Source organism: Hypanus sabinus, chromosome 6 (assembly GCF_030144855.1).
Source record: "Hypanus sabinus isolate sHypSab1 chromosome 6, sHypSab1.hap1, whole genome shotgun sequence".
NCBI lineage: Eukaryota > Metazoa > Chordata > Chondrichthyes > Myliobatiformes > Dasyatidae > Hypanus > Hypanus sabinus.
This window is the reverse complement of record NC_082711.1, coordinates 49,983,694-50,003,238: the sequence shown is the minus strand read 5'-3', so window position 1 is coordinate 50,003,238 and position 19,545 is coordinate 49,983,694. Positions and strand designations below refer to the sequence as shown.

The 19,545-nt window shown below is 40.7% G+C and overlaps 1 protein-coding gene across 3 annotated transcripts in view; it reads left to right on the top strand.

Moving 5' to 3' along the window:
• The first annotated feature begins 73 nt into the window (after positions 1–73).
• The window catches only part of armc3 (armadillo repeat containing 3), an 86,547-nt gene continuing 67,075 nt past the window's right edge, over positions 74–19,545 (top strand). For 2 of the 3 annotated variants that reach the window (XM_059972089.1, XM_059972088.1), the window contains exons 1-2: positions 229–368; positions 6,404–6,452. In XM_059972089.1, coding sequence (XP_059828072.1) covers positions 6,405–6,452 — 48 coding nt within the window. In that variant the 5' untranslated portion in view covers positions 229–368; position 6,404. Of the gene's footprint in view, positions 369–6,403; positions 6,453–19,545 lie in introns of all 3 variants that reach the window. The other variant, XM_059972087.1, reaches the window with a different exon arrangement.

Here is a 19,545-nt window from a genome sequence, read left to right as displayed (position 1 = left end):
GAAATGTAGATCACGTGATCGATCGGCCCTGTTTACCTGTCGCCTAGCAACCACCTGCTCCTTCGGGGAATCTGTCGGTGTCTGAAGAACTGATTCGGACCTGCTGAGCCCGTTCTGTTTCCGCAATACAGTCAGTGATTAATTTGATGTGGGATTTGTTTCTGCAGCACTTAGTTTACCGTTGGTTACGTTCCCGAGTCCTGGGCCTGGTGTTTCGGTGAAGCCTTCGGCTATTGTGCTGCACAGTTGCGGACTGGTGCCGGAGGAGCTGCGGATGAACAAGGTCGTGCATGACTCGTCATAAACTTATTTTACTGTCGCTGGAAAAAGTCCTTGATTTTACTCAAAAGATAGCCAATAATTCGAAGGTGAGCCAATTAGCAATGCAAATACTTGTTTACTCCAAGATTATATCTTGTTCAATTAAATTGATGCATAGAACATTATGAAGGACTATTGGTGTTAATGTGTAACCGATTTCTTTTACTGAAATTAATCTAAATTAAGCTATAACCATGCAAATAAATCTCCTTTTAATATAGACCAATAGAGATTAGCCTAGTTGTACCCAGGGGGAATAATTAACGGTGCGAAATATAAAATAGAGGCAAGCAAAACACTGTATACGATGGAAATCAAATCGATTCCTTGAAATGCTTGGATCAAATTGCATACGTGGAGACAGAAAGAGAGACTACAGTGAGTTACCATTTCAGATTCCAGTAAAATATACTGTAATCCCTATTCCACAGAAATTGCTGAGAAATTTCAAACATAAAACAATGGATTAGTAGTTAAGTCATCCTTAAAGTGCTAAAATAGTGCTGGATGGGAGACATGACCCAATATACCATATTGTCACTGGATAAGTTTGAGGAGTGGCATTTTGAGAAGACAGATAAAGTAGGAGTTTCACAGTGAAAGTCATGGATTTGGAGTAGCAACTACATGGTTTCAGTTAATGTGCAGAGTAGACACCATCTGTGAACCCCTAAGAGCCAATGAAACTTGAGCCAATAGAATTCAACGGACAATGATATTGTTTCAATTAAAGTGCACAGGTAGACGAGTGGTGAAAAAGTCTATCAGCATACTATTCCTCATAAGTCAGGGCATTGGATCTAAGAGTTGGAAAGTCATGCCGCACTTGGAATATTTTGGTCACCCCGCTGTAGAAATGATGCTATTAAACTGGAAAAGTGCAGAAGAAATTTATGACAATCTTGCTGGGACTTGGATACAAGTTATGGAGAGAGATTGAGCAGGTTGGGGCATTTTTCATATGAGTGTAGGAGAACAAGGGGTGATTTTATACAAAAAGTAAGTAGCAAAATCCTTCATCCTAAGTGTCCCCGAAGGCATTCCGTTTGCTGAGGTGAAGTGACAATAGAAGAAAATAAATGCATGGAGTAACCTTTGTGGGCCAGGATGCAATGCAGGAAGAAGAGTAATATCCTCACTAGCTTAACTAACGTGTGGAAATGAACTTAATCCCATGGATTTCTGGAGGAAATATTTCAGTTTATGGACTTTATTAAAATGTTTGATGAGATAACAAACTAATAAACTAGATGTAGCTAATCTAGATTTTCAAAAGCCTGTCAATATGGTAGCTTATAATGGTTGAATGAAAGTAGAGTGAATGAACAAGTAACAAAGTTCAAAGTTAAAGTTTAATTGTTCAAAGTAAATTTATTATCAAAGTACATGAATGTCACCATACATAATCCTGAAGTTCATTGTCTTGCAGGCATACTCAATAATAAATCTATAGAATAATAACCATAACAGAATCAATGAAAGACCACAATAACTTGGGCATTCAACCAGTATGCAAAAGACAACAAACTGTGCAAATACAAAAAGAAAGTAATAATAATAAATAAGCAACAAATATCAAGAATGTAAGATGAAGAGTCCTTGAAAGTGAGTCCATAGGTTGAGGGAACATTTCAACGATGGGGCTAGTGAAGTTATCCTCTTAGTTTAAGAGCCTGATGGTTGAGGGTAATGACTGTTCCTGATTGTATAAGTCCCCAGGCATTGGGAAGAGGGCATGTCCTGGGTGATGGGAGTCTCTGATGATGGATGCTGCTTTCCTGCAAAAGTGTTTCATGTAGATGTGCTCAATGCTGGGGAGGGCTTTACCAGTGATGAACTGGGCTATATTCCCTACATTGGTAGAATTTTCCATTCAAGAGCATTGGCATTTCCATTACCAGGCTGTGATGCAGCCAATCAATATGCTCTCCACTACACATCTATAGAAATTTGTCAGCGTTTCAGATGTCATGCCAAATTTTTCCAAACTCCTAAGGAAGTAGAGGCTCTGCCTTGCCTTCCTCATAATTGTACTTGCGTGCTTACAATTGTACCTCTCCACCTCTGCCGAGGACTGATTCATTGACCTCTGGTTTCCTTCTCCTGAAGTCAATAATCAGCTCCTTGGTCTTGCTGACATTGAGTAAAGGGCTGTTGTTACAACACAACTCAGCCAGATTTTCCAGTCTCCCTCAGATATGCTGATTCATCACCACTCTTGATTTGGCCTGTGGCAGTGCTGTCATCAGCAAACTTGAGTATGGCATTGGAGCTGTAGATCAGGGGGTTAAGCATATAGCCTTGTGGTGCACTTGTGCTGATAGAGATCATGGAGGAGATGTTCTTGCCAATCTGAATTGACTGGGGTCTGCAAGTGAGGAAATCGAGGATCCAATTGCACAAGGAGGTATTGTGGCGAAGGTGTTGAGGCTTATTAGTTTTGAGGGAATGACGGTATTTAATGCTGAGCTGATGTATGGACTATAAATATGAATACAGCCAAATGAAACTGTGTTCCTCTGGGGCCTAGGTGCAAGATACAATACCAACAGTAAACAAATATATTGAAATACACACCATCTGTGAACCCCTAAGAGCCAATGAAACGTGAGCCAATAGAATTCAAAGGACAACCCTGAGGTGCGAGGGCCTAGTCTGTGCAACAACCAAGGCAACACATCTCCTCTACCATCAGTTTCACCAATGAATCAGATTAATCTACATTGCCAATGTCCAACAGGGTCTTGTGATCTCAACAAAAACATCTGAAAGAATAACCTGCATTTAGATTGTGCACCAACTCCATGCACAGCTCTAACACCTTCTTTCCTGGGTGGCTGAAGCAGACTTGAAATGGTGCAGAACAAGTTTAGCTCCACTCATATCCAGCAACTGGCTAGTGGAGTAGACCTGCAATACCTGGTGTTAATATCCAGCAGTGTCTTGCAATCATGAAAAATACATCAAGGATGAACAATTACATATTTGTTTGGACCCAGAGAGATTGTTGCATCGGAACATGCCATTTTACCACAAGTCCATATGATTTTTCACAGGCCTTAACGCTGAAAGTGAAAGTTTATTTTTCTGTTCATGTTTTTTTGAGAAACTGAATGGCACAGATAAAGCTACACTTATGGCCTATTTCTAAATGCCCTTTTAAATTTGTGGTGATCTGCTATTTTGATTCACTGCAGTCAATATGGTAAAGGTACTTACTCTTTGTTTTTAAGGAAGAGGTTCAAAGAGAAAATGGCACATAGCTTCAGCAGCTGTGGTGTTGCGTATAAAAGTTGGGACAACATGTTACTGCTTGGGAAGACATTGATGAGACCACACATGGAGTATTGGGTGCAGTTCTGATTATCATGTGATTTAAGCTAGAGATGGTGCAGAAAAGATTTACAACTTTTATTGCTTGCAAGGATTGCAGCATTGAGGTATAAACACAGACTGCATATACTGGGGTGACACTGGTGCCAAGCTGTATCGGTGCTTGCCCTTCCCTTGGACTACATCAGTGACGTGGAGAGGGGGATCCTTCTGCACGGGCAACAGCCAGTTCTTCAAATCTTCCCGCCCAGGCTTATGCCCTGGAGAGGACACAGTCCACCAGAGCCGCAAACCCATCATCCCCTGGGATCGATGGCTGCCTATGTATTCAGTAGCTGTGATCCCTGCCCTCTGAAATGCTGCTGAGACTTGATTACCTGCAGCAAGCATCTCGAGGCACGAGAAAAATACCACTTCCTTGTATCTGTAAAAATACTCCAAACTCACTGGAAATGTAAGCTGCCTAACCATCACTATCTGCTCCATCTACTGAAAGAGACTGTAGTTCCCATGTTTGCCTCATTAGTAACCTCAGGACCCACACAACTGGAATAGAATGGAGGAAATCATCCTTGATCGCAAGGGATTACATAAGGAGACAGTTTATTCAAGGAGTTTAATCACTTCAAAGGTTTTTCAGCAAGAAGAACATGTTTCTTTGTTGAAATTCTTATTGAATAATGAGTTTCAAAAAAGATTTTCATAGGTCAGGACTTCCAAAAGAGGATCAGGATAGCACTACAGCAAGTTCTGCATTTCTGAACTTAACTCAGGAGGTTGCTGTTAGTTTGCATTTTAATGCTGGCATTGGCCATATGTTCACTGTCATTACAATTGCAAAATCAGGGCATCTTCTTTCTTTTGTCAATTTGTGTGCTGTGTTTTGTCAACTTGTAGATCTGTGATAATGATTTGGATGCTTGCATTGATTGGTCTCCCAGCAAACAATCCTCTGAACAACAAGCTGTAAACATATTCAGAAAAGTGTGTATTCAGTAAGAGTAGGGGAGTAGAAACTATAGCAGCTTCTCCCAATAAGGATGAGTCATTTGTTCAAAGAATAAAATACATTTATAGCAACATACACAAAATGCTGGAGGAATTCAGCAGGTCAGGTAGCGTCCATAGGAAAGAGTAAACAGTAAATGTTTTGGGCTGAGACCCTTCTTCAGACTGAAGAAGGACCTCCTCAGTCCTAAAGAAGGTTCTAGCCTAAAACATAAACAGTTTATTCTTTTCCATAGATGCTACCTGACCACCTGAGTTTCAACTGCATTTTGTGTTTGTTGATTTGGATTTCCACCACTTGCAGATTTTCTCATGTTTGAAATACTTACATATGTTGTATACATGAAACTCTAATCTCAGATACTTAACAACAGTACAATTAATAATCTTGACTAATCACCCACCTACTTCCATTCTGATTGGAGACAAAAAGGTCCAATTTAATGTCAGAGAAATGAATACAATATACATCCTGAAATGCTTTTTCTTTGCAAGCATCCACCACAAAAACAGAGAGGTGCCCCAAAGAATGAACGACAGATAAACATAAGAACCCCAGAGTATCCCCCCAGCTCCCTTCCCTCCCGTGCATAAGTGGCAGTGAGCAGCAATCCCCCCCTGCCCCGACTGGCAAAAAAAAGCAAGCTCCAGCACTGTCACCAAGCACTCAAAATGAGCAAAGCAATGGCAAAGACACAGACTTGCAGTTACTTCAAAGACTTCACGTTACACCCGGCGTTCGACATACCGCAGATTTTCTCTCTCCTAATAAGGGAGAAAAAGCTGTCTCCATTTTCCCAGCAAGCGGGGAGACATATCAAACTACTTGCTGGCTTTGATGTTAAAGGTCCATTGCATCGCTTTTTCAAACTTGGTGCCTGAAGATCGCAAAGACTCCGGGACTTTGGGCCCACAGTTGATACCCCCATTCCCCCAGCAGCACACGGGTCTCCTGCCATGACACCAACCTTCGATCTGCCCATCTCCAGAGCCCCAAGATCTTAGGCTTCTGAATTTGAGCCGGACTTTCAGGCTGAACCTTTGGTGTGCCAAACAAGGCCAGAACTGAAACCCCGAGAACGGGTCCCATTCCCACAAGGAACTGAAGTCAGCGTGTAACTCCAGGTCAGGGTCTTCAAAAGAACCCTGAAAGGGAAAAATACAGATATTAAAGATGGAAATTGAACTGTTTCTGAAGATGCAAGCAAAGGGGTCACCACTTTAGTAAACTATTTAAGAACTTTTAAAAGCTATTTATTAATGCTTTTTGGGAGGGTGATTTTAGATGCATATCATATTTATACTGAGCTAAATACTGTATGTAATTAGTTTTGCTACAATAAGTGTATGGGACACTGGAAAAATGTTGAATTTCCCCTTGGGGATGAATAAAGTATCTATCTATCTATCTATCAATTTAGCACCATCTTAACTTTGTGTGCACAAAATTCATGTGTGTTGAAAGCTACATTTCTAGGCACAGCATTACAAATAGACAAAAAAGAGAAAAAAAGGTAGCCTAGATTTTGTGACTGTAATAAGAGCAAAGGTAGCAAACATTAGATTGAGTCATTGTCCAATCTTTCCAAACTGTGATTTTACAATTAGCTTTTGGGGACTTTCTGATACTTGAAATTTATCAAATAGTTTAAACATTTACTTTGTAAAACATAATGCATCCATATCAACTTATTTGTGTATTTCTTTTATAAAATATATCTTTATTATTGATTATACATAGGATGGGTAAGAAGCAGAAGAAGGAAGTGGAACAATCTCCCAAAGATACAGTAAGTTACAGTTTTAAACACAAAATCTGCAAATGACCATAAACTACTGAGTAAAATTTTTCATGTGGTGACTATTTTGTTTAAAACCTTAGAATCAGAGTCATACAGCACAGAAAGAAGAATTCAACTCACCATATCCATATCCATTTCCATGTTGACAGAATCTAATACTCATCTGTCCTAATCCCATTTTCCAGCACTTGTTCAGTAGCTTGCTTTGCCTTAAAAATCTAACTGCATATTCAGATACTTAAATGTTGTGAGAGTACTTGTCTAGTGCAACCCAGATTGCAACTACCTGCTTGATTAGGGAAAAAAATTTCCTTGCATCATCTCTAAACCTTTGCCCCCTGACTTTATAGATCCCTGTTTTTGGGGAAAGGCTTCTTACTATCTACTCTATCAATGCCCTGCACAATTTTGAACACCTTGACTAAGCCCCTATTCAGTCTCCTCTGCTACAAGGAAAATAATCCCAGCCTATGTAGTTTCACTTCATGTTTGAAACATTCTATCCCAGGCAATTTCTAATTTCTTCTGCATTTTTTCAAAATCAATCATATTCTTTATATAGTTTGGTCATTAGAACTTCACATAATATTCCAGCTTTGGCACCATGATCTAGATTACCTTATGTTCTATGCTCTAGTTACTGAAAGCAACCATCGTACATCTTTATTTGTATCTCCCAGAATATATCGCCTTGCAGTTCTCTGGATTAAATTCCATCTGTCATTGTTCTGCTTAAACAGCTTATCAATCTTGTTCTGTAGCTTAAGCCTACCCTTCTCATTCTGAACAGCACCACCAATTTTTGTGCCATCTGCAAACTTATTAATCATATCTCCTAGTTCACATCCAAGTCAGCAATGTATGTAAACCACAGTAAGGGTCCCAACACTGACCCCTGTGTACATCACTGCTCAAGGCTTATAAAATCATAACAATAACCTTCCACCATAATCATCTGCCTCTATTTACCAAGCCAACTTTGGACCCAATTTGCTAACTTGCCTTGGCTCTATGGGCTTTAACTTTTTGGACTTGCCTTCAGTGTGGGTCCTTGACCAAGGTTTTAATGGTCCATAGAGGCTACATCAGCCACACTGTCCTTATTTTGTTACTTAATTTGAAAAGCTGAGTCAAATGAGTCAGATAACATATCTTAACAAAAAAGTTGTGCTGACTACCCCAATCAACTAATCCCTCAGAACTTTTTGCAGTATCTTCCTTACCCATGAAGTTAGAATCACTAGCTTGTAATTAATTATCTTATCTCTGCTGTCGCCTTTGAATAAAGACGCGAGAACTTGTGGTCCTCCATCTATGGTCAGTTTTAAACATCTCCATTAAGACTTAAGCAATTGTCTACCATAGCAGCCCAGGCCTTGGGGATTTAGCCACCATCATCTGCACTAAAACATCGTCCTTTTCAGTGTCAAGATGCTCTAGAATATCTTGTCCCCCCTCCCTTCCCTGAAATCTGCAGCCACAATGCCTTTCTCCTCAGTGAACACTAAATTGGCTGTTTGTTACTTGAGATTGAGATATGATAAACACAAATTTGCAATATGTTTGAATTTTTGTTTTAATTTACCACCTAGTACAAGGTAATCTTTCTGGGGAAACCAGAAAGCATATGTTTGCAGTTATTATTTAGAGAATTGGGCAAAAGTGCAGCATCATAGCAGCAGGAGACTGTCCATACCAGACAGCATCAGCATCATAGCAGCAGGAGACTCACTAGCTAAGGAATCCATGATTCATCTTCCAGCTGAAAATCCTATTTCTCTCAATTGTTCTCAGTTTTGTTTCTATTGCCAAGCCAATTTTACATGCATTGTTTATTATCTTTTTAAAAAGCCTCAAGTGGAATATTATTAAATGTCTTAAAATTGCCTTAATTCTGTTCCTTGGTAATTGTTTCAAATAATTCATGCAATACGCCTTTTTTATTCTAAACTAGTTTCCTAATAGCCAAGAAGAGTCTCTTAGATTTACGCTATTAGTATCCTTACAAATTATTAATGAGGTTTATATTCTCGATCAATTCACGAAAGAATCCATCAGCTTAATACTAATTAACAGTACTTCCTCTAACTTGGGTGTTTTTAATGCTTTTATCATAAAGTATGTCAAATCACTTTACAGAATGGTGTCTGAATTCTCTAACCCATTCTATTGAAAAGGCTAAGATCTTAATTGGGATTTTTGGTCCCAGAACTTATGATTAATTTATTTAATTTTTATTTAAAGATACAGTGAGGAATAGGCCCTTCAAGCCATGCCACCAGCAACCCCTGATTTCACTCTAGCCAAATCACAGGACAATTTACAATGACCAATTAACCTACTAGATGATACATCTTTGGACTGTAGGAGGAAACTGGAGCACCTGGAGGAAACCCACGAATTCCACAGAGAGGATGTACAAAGTCCTTATAGAGGACACTGGGATTGAACTCTAAACTCCAAGCTGTAATAGCATTGAGCTAACTGTTATGCTACCATAGTACCCCCCCCCCCCCCCCGACATAAATACATTGCTAGAGAACAGTTAGTGCAGGCACTTAAAGAGTGATTCCATACATGATCACATGTAATCATCACAATCATCACAATCTCAAGAAATTATTTTATGATTTCCTTGGCAAAATATCCTATTCAGCTGGCTTTATCTGTGTCCTCAGATATTACTTCAAGTAATAGCATTTTTGCTTATGATTTCAGGATTTGATTCCATTTACAACACCTAATGACAGCATATGAATCAAACTGAATGTGATCCACAATCACACACACTCAAATAGCAGATAACATTATGGCATCAAATAAGTAAAATTCCACTAATTCCATTTGTACCAACATCTCTGCTTTCTCCACCATATTCACCCAAGGCAAATGAGGGATCAAAGTTTAACAAAAGTCTTACTGGGCTAGGCACATCAACAAGCAAGAGCAGAGTATAGTTTTGGTGCCCTGGGTTTAGGAAGTGATCCTTTCTGAACTCTTCCACAAAGAGCATCAGGAGAGTAATTCATTACTTGCTTCCATGACCTTGGCTGCACCTGCAGTCGAAGATCTTGATTACCACCAATAGAAGAGCCAGAAGTCTGGGTAGGGGCGCTGCTATTAGAATCAATATCCATATTCTCTGCATCTGCACAAATGCAATGTATATTTTTCAGAGTGGAATGTATCAATTTTGCAAAATTTTGTTAACACTGTGGCACCCACCACCAAGAGAAATAATAACTCAGTTAGGGCAAATCATCACTTACAAACTTTTAAGTTGTACAACTTCCACACTGTTGCTTCATTGATTTTGGATTAGAATCCTGGAATTCTCCATACAATACCTATATAAAACCATTAATGCCACATACTGTTCGTTTATTTAAGCAACACTTTTTCTGGATCAATGAAGATGAATAGTAAGTGGTCATTGTGAGCATCCTCCTCTTCCTCCTGAGAACAATGATAACTGTGAGGAGATGTATAAAGAGGAATAAAACATTTAATGTTGGAATTCCAAAGAGTAAGATGGTTGAATATTGAGATAATAATTGTTGGTTGGAAAAATGGAGCAGAGATCATAGGAAAGCATAAGAATTTGCAATCAGAGAAATGATGACTTTAGGATAGAGAAATGAAAGGCAGTAGAATAATTTTACAGATAATACACAGAGATCTCACATACCTGGTTTTAGGGAAAGAGAATGAGGCAAAATCAGGTTTATTATCACCAGCATGTGAGGTGAAATTTGTTAACTTAGCAGCAGCAGTTCAATGCAATACATAATCTAGCAGAGAAAAAAAATAAAGTAAAAATAATAATAAACAAGTAAATCAATTACAGTTTATGTATATTGAATAGATTTTTTAAAAATGTGCAAAATAGAAATACTGTATATTTTTTAAAAAGTTTGGTACTGTCCAAAGATGTGCTGGAGCTTTTGGAAAGCATCAAGTTGGATAAGTCACCGGGACCAGACAGGAAGTACCCCAGGCTACTGTGGGAAGCATGGGAGAAGATTGCTGAGCCTCTGGCAATGATCTTTTCATCATCAATGAGGACGGGAGAGGTGCTGGATGATTGGAGGGTTGCGGATGTTGCTCCCTTTTTCAAGAAAGGGGGTAGGGATAGCCCAGGAAATTATAGGCCAATGAGTCTTATTTCAGTGGTTGGTAAGTTGATGAAGATCCTGAGAGGCATGATTTATGAACATTTGGAGAGGCATAATATGATTAGGAATAGTCAGCATGGCTTTGTCAAAGGCAGGTTTTGCCTTACGAGCCTGATTGAATTTTTTGAGGATGTGACTATACACATTGATGAAGGTAGAGCCGTAGATGTAGTGTGTATGGATTTCAGCAAGGCATTTGATAAGGTACCCCATGCAAGGCTTATTGAGAAAGTAAGGAGGCATGAGATCCAAGGGAAATTGATTTGTGGATCCAGAACTGGCTTGCCCCACAGAAGGCAAAGAGTGGTTGTAGACAGGCCATATTCTGCATGGAGGCTGGTGACCAGTGGTGTGCCTTGGGGATCTGTTCTGGGACCCTTACTCTTTGTAATTTTTATAAATGACCTGGATGAGGAAGTGGAGGGATGGGTATTGAAGGCAGTGTATTGGCCTTCATCAATCGTGGGATTGAATTTAAGAGCCAAGAGGTAATGTTGCAACTATATAGGACCCTGGTTAGACCCCACTTGGAGTACTGTGCTCAGTTCTGGTCACCTCACTATAGGAAGGATGCAGAAATCATAGAAAGGGTAAAGAGGAGATTTACAAGGATGTTGCCTGGTTTGGAGAGCGTGCCTTATGAGAATAGGTTGAGTGAACTTGGCCTTTTCTCTTTGGAGTGACAAGACAATGAGGGGCATTGATCGTGTGGATAGTCGAGGCTTTTCCCCAGGGTTGAAATGGCTAGCACGAGAGGTACTAGTTTTAAGGTGCTTGGAAGTAGGTACGGAGAATATGTCGGGTAAGTTTTTTACGCAGAGAGTGGTGAGTGCATGGAATGGGCTGCCGGCAGCAGTGGTGGAGGCAGAAATGATAGGGTCTTTTAAGAGACTCCTGGATGGGTACATGGAGCTTAGAAAAATAGAGGGCTATGGGTAAAGCCTAGGTAGTTCTAAGGTAGGGACATGTTCGGCACAGCTTTGTGGGCCGAAGGACCTGTATTGTGCAGTCTTTTTTCTATGTTTCTATGATTTAATGTCTATTTAGGAATTGGATGGCAGAGGGGAAGAAACTGTTCCTGAATCAGTGAGTGTGTGCTTTCAGGCTTCTGTACCTCCTACCTGATGGTAACAGTGAGAAAAGGGCATGCCCTGGGTGTTGGAGGTCCTTAATAATGGACGCTGCCTTTCTGAGACACTGGTCTCTGAAGATGTCCTGGGTACTTCATAGGTTAGTACCCAAGATGGAGCTGACTAGATTTACAACCCTCTACAGCTCCTTTCGGTCCTGTGCAATAGCCCTTCCATGCCAGACAGTGATGCAGCCTGTCAGAATGCTCTCCACGGTACAACTATAGTAGTTTTGGAGTGTATTTGTTGACAGGCCAAATCTCTTCAAACTCCTAATAAAGAATAGCCGCTGTCTTGCCTTCTTTATAACTACATCAAAATGTTGGGGCCAGGTTAGATCCTCCGAGATCGTGACACCCAGGAACTTGAAGCTGCTCACTCTCTCCACTTCTGATCCCTCTATGAGGATTGGTATGTGTTCGTTTGTCTTACTCTTCCTGAAGTCCACAATCAGCACTTTCGTCTTAATGACGTTGAGTGTTAGGTTGTTACTGTGGCACCACTCCACTAGTTGGCATATCTCACTCCTGTACGCCCTCTTGTCACCACTTGAGATTCTACCAACAATACTATCATCACCAAATTTATAGATGGTATTTGAGCTATGCCTAGCCACACGGTCATGGGTATATAGCGCACAGAGCAGTGGGCACACACCTCTGAGGTGTGCCAGTGTTGATTGTCAACAAGGAGGATATGTTATCACCAATCCACACAGGTTGTGGTCTTCTGGTTAGGAAGTCGAGGATCGAATTGCAGAGATAGGTACAGAGGCCCAAGTTCTGCAAGTTGGCAATCAGGATTGTGGGAATGGTGAGTTATATGAATGCTGAGCTATAGTTGATGAACAGCATCCTGACATAGGTGTTTGTGTTGTCCAGATGAGTAGGGGTCAGAATTAAGAAAAGCTCAATCATTGATTGCAGCTTCCTAGATCAAGGTAGCTTCTTGAAGTGGCTATGCAGGTTGATAGGGCATTAAAGAAGAGGTAGGTTATTGCCTTTATTAGTTGAGACATTGAGTTGAAGAATCAGGAAGCTATTTTGTAGCTATATGGAAGTTTAGTTAGCCTGCATTTGGAGTATTGTATTTAGTTCTGGTCATCCCATTATAGAAGGATGTGGAAGTTTTTGGGGAAGGCACTGAAGAGATTTACCAGGATGCTCTCTGGATTAGAGGCCATGTGCTATGAGGAGAGTTTGGATTTTGGCTTGTGTTGTTTTTTACTGGAGCAGCCGAGATTGAGGAGACCTAATGGAAGTTTATAAGTTTATGAGAGGCATTGATGGCGAAGGTCCAGTGCCAGAGGGTATAAATTTAAGATGAGAGTGATAGACTCAAAAGAGTATTGCAGGGCCAGTTTATTTTTAATGGACTGCTGTCAAAGTGTGATAGTAGATTTAAATATGATGGAGACCTTTAAGAGACTCTTGCATGGAAACATGAATGTGGAGAGAATGGAGGGATAGGGACACTGTGTATGTAGAAGGGATTAGTTCATTTAGGCATTTAATTACTAATGGGCCAAAGGGCATATTCCTATACTTCATTGTTCTGTGTTCACTATGATGGTGTTATACTACAGGCCTCTGAATAGCCAGTAAGAGATAGAGAAATTGTTATGTTAGCTGATTGTGGAAAGTCCTTGGCGAATAGGATGGAGGAAAATTCCAAGGCATTTTTTTTGCATAAGTTACAAACAAAATAATCATGAGGTAGCTTGTAGGACCATTCAGTGGTAAAGGTGGAAGTTTATGCCTTGAGGCAGAGGAAATGGGTGAGGTACTAAACCAATTCTCCAGTTTGGTATTCACCAAGGAAGGAGACTTACTTACTAACTGCCTGTTATGCCACTGGTGTTTAGGGCAGCAATGAATGTCCTCTGTCTCTGCCTGTTTAAGGCCATAGGATATAGGGGCAGAATTAGGCCATTTGGCCCATCATACCTACTCCACCATTTCATCATCGCTAATAAAATTTTCCTCACAGCCACAATCTCAGGCTTTCTCCCTGTATCCTTTATGCCCAGACCAATTAAGAATCTATCAAAACTTGGCCTTCACAGCTGCCTGTGGCAAAGAATTCCACAGAATCACCAATCTCTAACTAAAGAAATTCCTCCTCATTTCTGTTCTAAAAGGACGGCCCTTTATTCTGAGGCTGTGTCCTCTAGTCAGATTCTCTCACCATAGGGAACATCCTCTCTACATCCACTCTATCAAGGCCTTTCACCATTCGATAGTTTTCAAAGAGTCACCCCTTATTCTTCTGAATTTAGTGGATATAGGCCCAAAGCCCTCAAAGGTTCTTTTTAATGACAAGTCATTCAATCCTAGAATAATTTTCATGAGCCTCCTTTGAACCTTCTCCAGTTTCAACACATCCTTTCTAAAATGAGGGGCCCAAAACTGCTCTTAAAACTCCAAGTGAGGCCTTACCAGTGCTTTATAAAGTCTCAATATTACATTAATGTTTTTTTTATTCTAATCCTCTTGAAAGGAAAGCTAGCATTGCATTTCCCTTCCTTATCAGTGACTCAACCTGCAAATTACCCTTTAGGGAATTGTACCCAAGGACTTTCAAGTCCCTTTCAACCTCAGTCTTTTATATTTTCTCTCCATTTAGAAAATAGTCAACTCTTTCATTTCTTCTACCAAAGTTCATGACGTACATTTCACCACACTGTTTTCCATTTGCCATTTCTTTGCTCATTCTCCTAATTGGCCAAAACCCTTTTGTAGCCTCTCTACTTCCTTAAAACTACCTGTCCCTCTACCCAAAGCAACAAAGTCAACAGTTCCATCATCCAAATCATTTACATACAATATAAAATGTGTTGGTCTCAACACAGACCACTGTGGAACACCACTAGTCACTGGCAGCCAACCAGAAAAAGCTCACTTTATTCCCACTCTTTGCCTCCTGCCAATCAACCGCAAGAATCTTTTGTGTAATACCATGGACTCGTAGCTGATTAAGCAGACTCGTGTGGCACCTCATTAAAGGTCTTTTGAAAATCCAGGTACACAACATCAACTAATTCTCCTTTGTCTATCCTGCTTGTTAAGTCTTCAAAGAATTCCTACAGATTTGTTTGGCAAGATTTTCTCTTGCGGAAACCATGCTGACTTTGGCCTATTTTATCATGTGCCTCCAAGTACCCTGAGATTTCGCCCTTAATAATTGACTCCAACATCTTCCCAACCACTGAGGTCAGACTAACTGGCCTAGAGTTTCAATTCTTCTGCCTCTCTTTCTTCTTGGAGTGACATTTGCAATATTCCAGTCTTTCAGAACCATTCCAGAATCTCAAGATTCCTGAAAGCTCATTACTAATGCCTCCATAATCTTTTCAGCCACCTCTTTCAGAACCCTGAAATCTACACCATCTGGCCCAGGTGACTTATCTACTGTCAGACCTTTCAATTTCCCAAGAACCTTCTCTCTAGTTATGGTAACTTCACACACTTCATGTCCCCGACACCTGGAACACTCCGGCATACTGCAAGTGTCTTCCAAGTGAAGACTGATGCAAAATACTTATTCAGTTTGTCCACCATTTCCTTGTTCCCCATTATTACCTCTCTCATACACTTTATGTACCATATCTGAAGAAACTTTTGGTATCCCCTTTAATATGATTGGCTAGCTTAGTTTTGTATTCCATCTTTACCTTCTTAAAGACCTTCTTGTTGCCTTTTAAAAGCTTCCCAATCCACTAACATCTGACTAATTTTTGCTCCATTATATCCCCTGTTTTTGTTTTTTATGTTGGCTTTGTTAACATAAAATCTTGTTAACTAAGGTTGTGTCATCTTTCCTTTAGAATACTTCTTCCTCTTTGGGACTTGTATATCCTGTGTCTTCCCAATTGCTTCCATAAATTCCAGCCATTGCTGCTCTGCCATCATCCCTGCCTGTGCTCTTTTCCAATCAATTCTAGCCAGCTCCTTCCTCATGTCTCTGTAATTCCCTTTACTCCACTGCAAAAATAATAGATCTGACTTTGAGTTGTCCTTCTCAAATTGCAGGTTGAATTTAATTGTAGTGTGATCACTTGCCTCTAAGGGTTCTTTTACCTCAAGGTCTCCAACAAATTCTGGTTCATTCTACAACACCCAATCCAGAATAGCTGGTCTCCTAGTGGGCTCAACCATGAGCTGCTCCAAAAAGTAATATATAGAAACCCTACAACCCAGTACAGTTTCTTCGGCCCACAAAGCTGTGCCAAACATGTCTTTACCTTAGAAATTACGCAGATTTACCCATAGCCCTCTATTTTTCTAAGCTCCATGTACCTATCCAGGAGTCTCTCAAAAGACCCAATCGTATCCACCTCCACCACCGTCGCCAGCAACCCATTCCACACACTCACCACGTGTCTGTGTTTAAAAAAAACAACTTGCCCCTGCCATCTCCTCTGTACCTACTTCCAAGCACTTTAAAACTGTGTCCTCTTGTGCTAGCCATTTCAGCCCTGGAAAAAGCCTCTGACTGTCCACACAATCAATACCTTTCATCATCTTGTACACCTCTATCAGGTCAGGTCACCTCTTGTCCTCCATTGCTACACGGAGAAAAGGCAGAGTTCACTCATCCTATTCTCATAAGGCATGCTCCCCCAATCCAGGCAACATCCTTGTAAATCTCATCTGCACCCTTTCTATGGTTTCCACATCCTTCCTGCAGTGAGACAACCAGGACTGAACACAGTACTCCAAGTTGGGTCTGACCAGAGTCCTATACAGCTGCAACATTACCTCTCGGCTCCTGGAATTGAGTTTAGGATTGAAAGCCAATGCACCGTATGCCTTCTTAACCACAGAGTCAATCTGCGCAGCATCTTTGAGTGTCTTATGGATTCTGACCCCAAGATCCCTCTGATCTTCCACACTGCCAAGTGTCTTACCATTAATACTATATTCTGCCATCATATTTGACCTACCAAAATGAACCACTTCACACTTATCTGGGTTGAACTCCATCTGCCACTTCTCAGCCCAGTTTTGCATCCTATCAATGTCCCACTGTAACCTCTGACAGCCCTCCACACTATCCACAACACTCCCAACCTTTGTGTCATCAGGCAATTCATTAACCCATTGCTCCACTTCCTCATCCAGGTCATTTATAAAAATCATGAAGAATAGGGTCCCCAGAGCAGATCCCTGAGGCACACCACTGGTCACTGACCTCCATGCAGAATATGACCCATCTATAACCACTCTTTGCCTTCTGTTGGCAAGCCAGTTCTGGATCCACAAATCAATGTTCCCTTGGATCCCATGCCTCCTTTCTTTCTCAATAAGTCTTGCATGGGGTACCTTGTCAGATGTCTTGCTGAAATCCATATACACTAGATCCACTGCTCTACCTTCATCAATGTGTTTAGTCACATCCTCAAAGAATTCATTCAGGCTTGTAAGGCACAACCTGCCTTTGACAAAGTCATTCTGACTATTCCTAATCATATGCTTCTCCAAGTTTTCATAAATCCTGCCTCTCAGGATCTTCTCCATCAACTTACCAACCACTGAAGTAAGACTCCTGGTCTATAATTTCCTGGGCTATCTCTGTTCTCTTTCTTGAATACGGCAATAACGTCTGCAACCCTCTAATCCTCCAGAACCTCTCCCGGCCCCATTGAGGATGCAAAGATCATTGCCAGAGGCTCAGCAATCTCCTCCCTCGCCTCCCACTCTAGCCTAGGGTACATCTCGTCTGCTCCTGATGACTTATTGAACTTGATGCTTTCCAAAAGCTCCAGCACATCCTCTTTCTTAATATATACATGCTTAAGCTTTTCTGTCTGCTGTAAGTCATCCCTACAATTGCCAAGATCATTTCCATAGTAAATACTGAAGCAAAGTACTCATTAAGTACCTCTGCTATCTTCTCCAGGTCCATACACACTTTTTACTGTCACACTTGATTGGTCTTATCCTTCACATACTAGTAGAATGCCTTGGGGTTTTCCTTAATCCTGTCCGCCAAGGCCTTCTCATGACCCCTTCTGGCCCTCCTAATTTCATTCTTAAGCTCCTTCCTGCTAGCCTTATAATCTTCTAGATCTCTATCATTACCTAGTTTTTTTTTAACCTTTCATAAGTTTTTCTTTTCTTCTTGACTAGATTTACAACAGTCTTTGTACACCACGATTCCTGAAACCTACCATCCTTTCCCTGTCTCATTGGAACATACCTATGCATAACTTCACGCAGATATCGCCTGAACATTTGCCCATTTCTTCCATACATTTCCCTGAGAACATCTGTACCCAATTTAATCTTCCACGTTCCTGCCTGATAGTCTCATATTTCCCCTTATTCCAATTAAACGCTTTCCTAACTTGTCTGTTCCTATCCCTTTCCAATGCTATGGTAAAGGAGATAGAACTGTGATCACTATCTCCAAAATGCTCTCCCACAGAGAGATCTGACACCTGACCAGGTTCATTTCCCGATACTAGATTAATTACAGTCTCTCCTCTTGTAGGCTTATCTACATATTGTGTCAAGAAACCTTCCTGAATACACCTAACAAACTCTACCCCATCTAAACCCCTTGCTCTAGGGAGATGCCAATCGATATTTGGGAAATTAAAATTTCCCACCATGACAACCCTGTTATTATTACACCTTTCCTGAATCTGTCTCCCTATCTGCTCCTTAATGTCCCTGTTACTATTGGGTGGTCTATTTAAAAAAAAACACCCAGTAGAGTTATTGACCCCTTCCTGTTCCTAACTTCCACCCACAGAGACTCCGTAGACATTCCCTCCGTGACTTCCTTTTCTGTAGCCATGACACTATCTCTGATCAACAGTGCCACACCGCCTCCTCTTTTGCCTCCCTCCCTCATAGGCACGCTAGAAATCTCATAGATGTCTCATACCCACTCTAGAAATTCCACCTCCTGGAATCCAGCACCAAACTAATTTTCCCAATCTACCTGCATATTGAAATTCCCCATGACAATTATAACATTGCCTTTTTGGCATGCTGTATCCATTCCCATTATAATTTGTAGGCCACATCCTTTCTACTGCTTGTGGGTCTGTATCCAACTCCCATCAGCCTCTTTTTACACTTGCAGTTCCTTAGCTTAATCCAGAATGATTCAACACATACATCACCTCTTTCTAATGATTTGATTTCATTTTTTACCAATAGAGCAACACTGCCCCCTTTGCCTTCCTGCCTGTCCTTTCGACACAATGTGTATCCTTGGACGTTAAGCTCCCAGCTATAAACTTATTTCAGCCATGATTCAGTGATGCTACATCATATCTGCTAATCTGTAACTGTGGTGCAAGTTCATCTACTTTATTCCATATACTGTGGGCATTCAAATATAACACCTTCAGTCCTGTATTCACCATTTACGATGTAGTCTGCCTTTTACATTGCAACTCATCCCGTTGACTGCAATTTTGCCCTAACATCAGCCCATGCAACACACACAAAATGCTGGAGAAACTCAGCAAGTCAGGCAGCATCTATGGAAAATAAAGTACAGTTGACGTTTTGGGCTGAGGTCTTGCCGAAGAGTCTCAACATGGATAGTGCTACACATGTTAGAAAAAAAGCATATACTGTTTGGGCCAGTCAACATGCCTTTGTATGGGGGAGATTGTGTCTTACAACTTGATTCTTCGTAGAAGGTGATTGATGAGGGTAGCTTTTGATAAGGTCCCTCATGGGGGTTTGATTTGGAAGATTAAGATTGATGGAATTCATAGAGATTTAGTAAATCAGATTCATAATTGGCTTGGCA